This window comes from Myotis myotis, unplaced genomic scaffold, assembly GCF_014108235.1.
Source record: "Myotis myotis isolate mMyoMyo1 unplaced genomic scaffold, mMyoMyo1.p scaffold_m19_p_2, whole genome shotgun sequence".
NCBI classification, from domain to species: Eukaryota; Metazoa; Chordata; class Mammalia; order Chiroptera; family Vespertilionidae; genus Myotis; species Myotis myotis.
This window is the reverse complement of record NW_023416324.1, coordinates 199436987-199446182: the sequence shown is the minus strand read 5'-3', so window position 1 is coordinate 199446182 and position 9196 is coordinate 199436987. Positions and strand designations below refer to the sequence as shown.

The following is a 9196-nucleotide window of genomic DNA, read 5'->3' as shown; positions in this document are numbered from 1 at the left end:
CTCTCACATGACAGTAGTACTACTGAGGAGTAAATAAAATTTAAAAGTTTTGGTATACTGACTCGACTACAGAGTTAAGTGCTCAAAAGCTGTTAGCTATCTTCACGATTGCGGTATAATTTTAACATAACTAGTATTACTTACTGGCGTTCAAAGTTGTAGCAAGACAATCTAAAGTTATAATCCTATAAAAGTTAAGTGAGCCTATACATCTTGCTTTGTAAAAGCTCCCAATACTTTCAAAAGATTTGTTTTCCTTCTCTCTGGGATGTGTTATTGGAATCATATGCCGGGTTTGTTGAATTTTCCTCAGGCCTTTAAAAAAAAATAATGAAAGTATTCTGCACCTCATAATATGCAATAAATTGTTTGACTGCCTAGCCACCCAATAAGGAAGTTGGACAGGCAAAACTTGCAAACAGTAAGTGCTGTATGTTTACAGTGATCTTTGTCCTCCTACTGTTTATTTCTGGACAGGCAATGAAACGACACAGGGAGCAGTGGAGTTTGTGTTCAGGAAGTTACATAACACTTTATGATAGGTCCAAACCTGGCTATGAAAGTTCTGCCTCTGAATATTTCAAAGTGTATTTGCTGCACTGGCAAGGAGAGCAGACAGGAAACAGCATGGGAAGAAAGACTATTTTGCTCCTGTTGGTGGGCATTTTCACGGCATATTATGGTTATACACCTCTCCCCGATAATATTGAGGAGCCATGGAAACTGATTGGGTGGACCTTCATATTTAACACCATAACAAATGTGGTAAGTATAGAATTTTATTGACTCAATATCTAACAGTTTAATCAGGAGAACATATCTGTTGTATTTCTTCTAACAATTTCTACTGTCTTGGACATTTTGCGCTTTAAGTTGCTGATTTTAAAATCTTTCTTATATTTTAACTACTCCTTAAGGCCGACCACTAGCAGAATGAAAATGAAGGAAGTAGTCAAGTAGTTTTGATTCTAAATATTAAAGGACAAAAAGTCTTCTTGTGAGTCATGGCATGAACACAGCCAGAAGGAAGCATGTTAAAGCATGAACTGCAGGAATGGTAGGACTGAGCAATACTCTGGTTAGTTACAACATTCTGTGCAATGATCTTATATTCAGACATGAAAATGAATTCTTACTGAGATATTTGGAAACAGGTCGCTGGTAAAGGCCAGGGAAATGTGTGATGTCCAGTAGATGGTGAGCTGCTGAGGTGACCAAGCAACTGGCTGACTAGCTGTCCACCATGGCTGGTCCTCAAAGACCTATGGTTCTTTCTGAGTGAAGCTCATTACCTAGAAATAAAACCATTTATTATCTTCTTTAATCTTCTAGGTAGCAATTTGCCTGTAGCAAAAAAAAAAAAAAAAAAAAAAAAAAGATAATCCAAGGACAATTGGCCTAACTAATAAAACTCTTGGTTTTTATTGCTTTCCTTGCTCCTCCCCCTGCCACGCCCCCCCCCCCCCCCACACACACACACTCGCTTTCTAAAGTTATTTTAACAATCTCTTTTGGCATTTAATATAGCTTTGAATCAGTGCAATATATAACACTAGGGGCCTGGTGCACAAAATTCGTGCACTGGGTGTGGGGGGGTGTCCCTCAGCCCAGCCTGCCCCCTCTCACATACTGGGAGCCCTCAGGCGTTGACCCCCATCACCCTCCAATTGCAGGATCAGCCCCTTGCCCAGGCCTGACGTCTTTGACAGAGGTGTCAGGCCTGGGCAGGGGACCCTCATTTCCCCCCATCACTGGTTCTGCCCCCAGCCCAGGCCTGATGCCTCTGGCCCAGGTGTCAGGCCTGGGCAGGGGACCCCAAGACTCCTCCGATTGCTGGCTCTGCCCCTTGCCCAGGCCTGATGCCTTGGCCAGAGGCGTAGACCCCCATCACCCTCCGATCGCCTGATCGGCCCTTGCCCAGGCCTGACGCCTCCTCCAGAGGTGTCAGGCTTGGACAGGGGACCCCCATCTCCCCCCGATCACTGTCTCTGACCCCCGCCCAGGCCTGAGGCCTCTGGCCCAGGAATCATGCTTGGGCAGGGGACCCCCATCTCCCTCTGATCTCTTGCTCCACCCCCCGCCCAAGCCTGATGCCTCTGACCCAGGCTTCAGGCCTGGGCAAGGGGACCATCATATCCCTCCAATCCCCGGCTCCGCCCCCCACCCAGACCTGATGCCTCAGCCAGAGGAGTTGACCCTCATCACCCTCCGATCACCAATCACCGGATCGGCCCCTTGACCAGGCCTGAGGCCTCCGGCAGAGGTGTCAGGCCTGGGCAGGGGACCCCCAGCTCCCTGCGATCTCCCGCTCTGCCCCTGCCCAGGCCTAACGCCTCTGGCCGAGGCAGTAGGCCTGGGCAGGGGACCCCCAGCTCCCTGCGGTTGCAGGCTCCGCCCCTGCTCAGGCCTATCGCCTCTGGCCTAGGCATCCAGCCCGGGCAGCGGGGACCCACAGCTGCAGCGGCCCCGCGATCATGGGCTCCGCTTTAGGCCCAGGCAAGGGACCCCTAGCTCCCGGGACTGCCAGCTTCGACCATGCCCAGCTCCCATCGCTGGCTCCACCCCTACTTCCTGCTATCACTGGCCTGATTCTCCGATCATAGCTGGGCCGCCTTTGCCCTCCCCTCCAGCTCTTAGCTCTTCCCTGGGTTTCCGATCACTGTCAGTGGCAGGGGGCTTCTTCCTGCTTTCCCTTTCGCCTCCCTGCATTGTGCCTACATATGCAAATTAACCGCCATCTTTGTTGGCAGTTAACTGCCATCTTAGTTGGCAGTTAATTTGCATATAGCCCTGATTGGCCAATGAAAAGGGTAGCGTCGTACGCCAATTACCATTTTTCTCTTTTATTAGTGTAAATAGGCACTATTTCTTAGCTTTGATCATCAGAAATTCAACTGTTATTTACTTCCTTAGCTGATAGAGCTTTGTATGACTAAGGTATAAGAAATGATTTTGTCCATACACTGAGGCATATTAATTCCAGAGTTGGTCAAAATTTTCCCTCTTTATCATTTGAAATTTCAAATTTACGTCAAAAATTGTTTTGGGGATTTTAGAGTCAGTATAAAGAGAGTAAACTTGTCTGAGATATTAATCTGCTGCTCTAATTCACAATACTTTACTAAAGGGAGGAGTCAAAGAAACTTTAAAACCCTAATTATTAAATTCAAACTGCAGAGATACTGGGTGATAGTATTAGCACACACTGGTGGCTTTTTAGTCTTCAGTTTTATGTTTATCATACTTCCTAGTATAATCTAAAAACTTGTGAAATTATAAAGTCACATTAAAAATTTTATACTTTGTACTTTCTTGTACAACATTGCAATTTGTCTTCATAACTAAATTCCTGTCCTTAAATGGCATAACTTAGTGCCATTCTCTATCACTTAAAAAATATTTGAAATAGTCTCATTCTTTCAGGATAAATGACTTGAGCCCAGTGATAAATGTTTTGAAAGATGGTCTTGTATTTTCTGTACTTTGATTTAAAGACAGAAGGCCAACTAAATTGGCATAAACTACTTTATGGGATAAATTTTAATACCTCATCCATGTCATAGGTTGTAGAAATTTTAAATTTATTTGCTAAAATTGAGTAAGTAAATGCTGTGACCTGCATCTCAACTTTCTGTGTTAACACTTAAAATCACTAATATGTATGTGATTTCTTCAAAATCACGCTGTTAATTGATTGGAGTGCTTGTGCAAAACTCACACTGGACAACATGGGGAAGTATATATAACACTACTAGAGGCCCGGTGCACAAAAATTTGTGCACTTGGAGGGGCCCTCATCCCGGCCTGTGCCCTCTCGCAGTCTGGGACCTTCGGGGGATGACCACTTGCTGGCTTAGGCCCACTCCTAGGGGTATTGGGCCTAAGCTGGCAGTCAGACATCCCTCTGGCAGCTCAAGAGCCCTCGGGGGATGTCCACTTGCCAGCGGGGAGCAGGCCTAAGCTGCAGTCGGACATCATTAGCACTGCTGAGGAGGCAGGAGAGGCTCCCACCACCACTGCTGTACTGGCAGCCATCAGCCTGGCTTGTGGCTGAGCAGAGCTCCCCCTGTGGGAGTGCACTGACCACCATGGGGCAGCTCCTGCATTGAGCGTCTGCCCCATGGTGGTCAGTGTGTGTCATAGTGATGAGTCATTCCCAGTCGTTCTGCAGTTAGGGTCAATTTGCATATCACCCTTTTATTATATAGGGTAGAGGCCTGGAGCATGGGTGGGGACTGGCTGGTTTGCCCTAAAGGGTGTCCCAGATCAGGGTGGGGGTCCCCCCTGGGGTGCCTGGCCAGCCTGGGTGAGGGGCTGATGGCTGTTTGCAGTCTGGCCACAGCTCCTTCAGGGTGGGGGTCCTCCCTGGGGTGCCTGGCCAGCCTGGGTGAGGGGCTAAGGGCCATTTTAAGGTTTGCCACACCCCCTTCAGGGTGGGGATTCTGCTGGGGTGCCTGGCCAGTCTGGGTGAGTGACTGAATGCTGTTTGCAGTCTGGCCAAGCCCCCCAGTGGGGACCCTCACTCCATGAGGGTGTGGCCATCCTGGGTGAGGGGCTGGTGGCTGTTTTCAGGCAGGCCACAGCCCCCAGCCACCCAAGCTCCCAGTGGAGGCTGGCTGGAAGCAGGTATCTGGGATTTATTTATCTTCTATAATTGAAACTTTGTTGCCTGGAGGGGAGGCCACAGCTGGCCAGGGCAGGCGGGAAGTTGGCTTCCTCCATCACCAGGGCAATCAAGCCTGTGCTTGCTCCAGCCCCGGGGCTGCTGGCCACCATCTTGGTTGGGTTAATTTGCATATAGTCACTCTGATTGACTGGTGGGCATGGCTTGGGGCATAGCAGAGGTGCAGTCAATTTGCATGTTTCTCTTTTATTAGATTAGATAGAGATAAAGAGCACAGATGATGGTCCACTGGGGGTAGGAATCTCCACCCCTTCTGTAACTGTAGAGAGGAGCAGGTAGAGGATACCCTCATGCTGGGGCCTGGTCAGCATGTGGAACTGTCTGTCTGGCTGGTGTGGTTCAGTGGTTGAGCATCGACCTATGAACCAGGAGGTCATGGTACAATTCCTGGTTAGAGCACATGCCCAGGTTACTGGCTTGATCGCCAGTGTGGGGCTTGCAGGAGGCAGCGATCAATGATTCTCTCTTATCATTGATATTTCTATCTCTCTCTCCCTTTCTTTTCCTCTCTGAAATTAAATATATTTTTAAAATGTATTTCAAAGCTCATAATAAACTGAAGCCTAGATTCTTCCAAGTTGTAATATCTCAAGAATTCTTTAAATATCTTTTTTTTTTAATATGAGGCAAGTATTATGGTAAAGATTCTGAATCTCAAATATTTCTGTGTCATTCAGATTCAGCTGTGGTAACAGGACACAGGGCTTGTGGGAGCATATATGCATACTTCTATGTTCATAAACAACACTGGCACCTGTTGTTTGTAACCTGGAATGGTATTTGTTTTCTTTCTTTCCTTTTAGGCCCTGGTTGGTGAAGTCCTTGGAATCAACCATTACATGAACACTGTAAGGTTTTTTATGAGCTTTCAAGATGTCCCACCCACATCTGATGAAACTGTCACTGTGACGGACACAACTTTCAGCAATGTTCCTGTCCGTGTATATGTACCAAAGCGAAAGTCAGAGGCCCTAAGAAGGGGCTTATTTTACATTCATGGTGGCGGTTTCTGTTTGGGGAGTGCTGGTAGGTACCCCTTGTTGCAAGTTTTTCTTATCATATAGCATATATTTTATTAATATATTTACTCTGACATACCTTCAATGTCAGAGTAAAAATATTAATAAAATATATGCTATATGATAAAAATATATTAATTAATTATCACAGATAACAGAATACCTCAGCTGTCTGAAATTTCTTTAGTTGGAATTATGTTAGTTTAAAAAATTACTTTAAATTTATTTCTCAAAAGAAATAAATATTCAAAGCTGTAGCAAATCTCAGGTAAGGAGAAAACTTTCATGAACATAGAAATTTATTATTAAGATTGTTAATTGTAAATAAGATGGAATGTTGTAATGGAAACCAAAATTAAATGAGTTGAAGAGTGGAGAAGTGAGGAAATGAAGATGGCAATGGCAGTCTTTTAATAAATTTAGATATGAAGGAAAGATGAAGTTTTAGATAGAAAAGAAGCACAGAGTTGAGTAAGTGTACTTTATTTTTATTTTATGTAAAATATATGTACAGCCTGCCAAGTGTGGCTCAGCTGTTTGGAAGGTCTTCTCATGCACTGAAAGTTTGCCTGTTCAATTCCCTGTCAGGGCTCATACCCAGGTAATGAGTTTGACCCCTACTAGGAGCACATATGAAAGGCAAGGAATCAATGTTTCTCTCATACATTGATGTTTCTCCCTCTCTTCCTCTCTCTCACTCTTTCTCTCTCTCTTTCTTTCTCTTCCCCTATCTTTAAAATCAGTAAAAACAAACATATGCTTGGGTGAGGATTAACAAAAATTAAAATGCACATTTTAATTTATTTTATGCACTCACTTCCTACATTTCTACAAATATATCTAAAATATATCATTTTATTATATGCAATATAAATTTTATATCTTATATAAAGTTTACATATTATATATTTATGTTTAAATACATATTTTATATTTATATATGAAAGGTCTATGAACATGTTTATAAGCTGAAGGTAAAGATAGCAATAAATTCTTTTAACCAGTTTGGCTCAGTAGACAGATCAAGGGCTCTAGACCAGCGGTTCTCAACCTGTGGGTCGCAACCCCTTTGGCGGTCGAACGACCCTTTCACAGGGGTCGCCTAAGACCATCCGGCATATCAGATATTTACATTACGATTCATATCAGTAGCAACATTACAGTTATGAAGTAGCAACGAAAATAATTTTATGGTTGGGTCACAACATGAGGAACTGTATTTAAAGGGCCAGAAGGTTGAGAACCACTGCAGACTGAAGGGTCCCTGGCTGGATTCTGGTCAAGGGAATGTACCTTGGTTACAGGCTCAATCCCCAGTAGGGGGCAGGCAAATGGCAGCTGATCGGTGTTTTTCTCTGGATGTTTCTAACTCTCTATTCCTCCCCCTTCCTCTCTATAAAAATCAATAAAAATATATTTTCAAAAAGAAAAAGGTAGCAGTAAATAGAAGTGTGTTGAAATGTGGGAGGAGGCACGGGAGGATAGGATGAAGTTTGCCTGACCTACAGGATGTGGGAGGGAACTGGACTCCCTACAAAGGGGAGTATTGACACCACACACAGGGAAGAACCTAACTTTCTCTGTTATGCTTTCTCTCTGTTTTCAGGAGGAAAAAAAAGAGGTATCGATGAGTACTGATGTAGATTGGAAATGTAAATTGGAGCAGTACAGGGTGTGATCCTAATATTGTCTATAAATTCAGGCAGTGAAGTCATCAGCTGGCAATGAAGTGATGTTTTTAAGACTAAATCTGAGAAGAAAAAAAAATCTGACTGTGCCACTATGCCATGCCTCAGTTAGTTTCCATGAGTTCCTGCTGCCCAAAGCAGTCCCTTAAAAAAATCTTTCCATCAATGTTTCCCTAAAGAGTTGGGAGCATGCTACCCTAGCCGGTTTTGCTCAGTGGGTAGAGCATAGGTCTGCGGACCAAAGAAGCCTGGGTTTGATTCCCATCAAGAGCCCATACCTTGGCTGCAGGCTCCTCCCAGCCTGGGGCCTGGTGGGTATACGTGCAGGAGGCAACCAATTGTGTTTCTCTCACATCAATGTTTCTCTCTGTCTTTCCCCCTCTTTTCCACTCTCTCTAAAAATCAAAGGGAAAATATCTTCGAGTGAGGATTAACAAGAACAAAAAAGAGTGGGAGCATGTTTACCAAGGTAAAAAAAAAACTAAATAAGAATAAACTCTGAAGCAAAATAGCATTTGCCTGATGCCTTCTCTTTCAGTATTAAAGAAAATTATACTAAAAATGTGTGTCCTAATCCAAAATACAAGCATGATTTTGTATAGGAAATGTTAAATAAAAGTTTAAAATTTAGTGTGTATTTTACATTTGAAGACTATTCAGCACCCAACTTAGTAAACATCACAAGAGAATATCTACTCTTCTTTTTATGGTCCACAGGATGTACCTTTTGTGACAACTTGATATCCTGGTATTTCCCATCAGTACTTTATGATCTCTCCCTCCTCTTGTTACTGGCAAATCCTCTCTTATTTTCTTAACCTTGTCTTATGTGCCAAAGGAAGCACTTTTCCAAACACAATAGCAAATATGTGTGAGCTCTCCCCACCCCATCCATATGCATGGCCAAAATAACCCCAGAAAATACATATCTTCTCATCTGCCTCGGAAATATGAATGCCAACATCAGGTCTCAGTTCTCCCCATTTCCTTTTACTCTTCTTTAACATGCTCTGGCAATTTTTATGAAATCTAATACTATTGCACAGAGCACTCTCTCTACCCCTCCGTTAAAGCAACTAGTATATTGCTTTTAGTTTACACGCTTGACCTTCCCAGCTCCTGTCTCCAGTAGGCTGTGACCTCCTGAAAGTCAGGGAGGTATATTTATGTTTATTCATTCAACACCTGCTGATTGACGAGAGCACAGTTTAATCATGAGAACAGTGAAATTGCTTAAATTATACAGTGTAAAATGTGGGGAAGAACAAGAAACCTGACAATGTGCATGTAACAGGATCACTGAGAAAGAGAATTCATGTTCTGGAGCTGTGATGAAATAGTAGAATTATTTTTCCAAAACATTTTCATGAGGAATGAGATGTCGTAGTAGGTATTTTGCTGGGGGAAAAAAAATGTCTGTCAATTTATTTGTCAGTTTCTGATTTTCTTTTTGTTTATTTCAGCTCAGTATTCTTATGATGTGCTGTCAAGACGAACAGCTAAGAGACTTGATGCTGTTGTCATTTCAACCAAGTAAGAGCACCGTTGGTTGGTTTGGGTTTTGGCCAAGTGCTTTATATAGTGAGATGTTTTCACTTGTTCTGATCATCCCATGGTTGTGCCAGGGGTGTTTCAAATGGAAATCAGAGGATGAGAATAGAGAAAGTGAGCTTGGGCATGACCAGAAAAGAGAGTGAGCGAAAAGAGTTAGAGAGGTGGGTCAAGTGGGGATCAAAAAACAGGACGTCAAGAAATTGTTAGAATACAATTAAAATATTAAATTTTATTCACTAATGACCTTTGTT

The 9196-nt window shown here is 43.4% G+C and overlaps 1 protein-coding gene across 1 annotated transcript in view; it reads left to right on the top strand.

The window, feature by feature from the left end:
* Nucleotides 1-529: 529 nt before the first annotated feature.
* Nucleotides 530-9196, top strand: part of AADAC (arylacetamide deacetylase) — a 17468-nt gene continuing 8801 nt past the window's right edge. The window contains exons 1-3 of the mRNA XM_036351806.1: nucleotides 530-765; nucleotides 5488-5710; nucleotides 8855-8924. Of these exons, the coding sequence (XP_036207699.1) occupies nucleotides 628-765; nucleotides 5488-5710; nucleotides 8855-8924 (431 nt within the window). The 5' untranslated portion in view covers nucleotides 530-627. The remainder of the gene's footprint in view (nucleotides 766-5487; nucleotides 5711-8854; nucleotides 8925-9196) is intronic.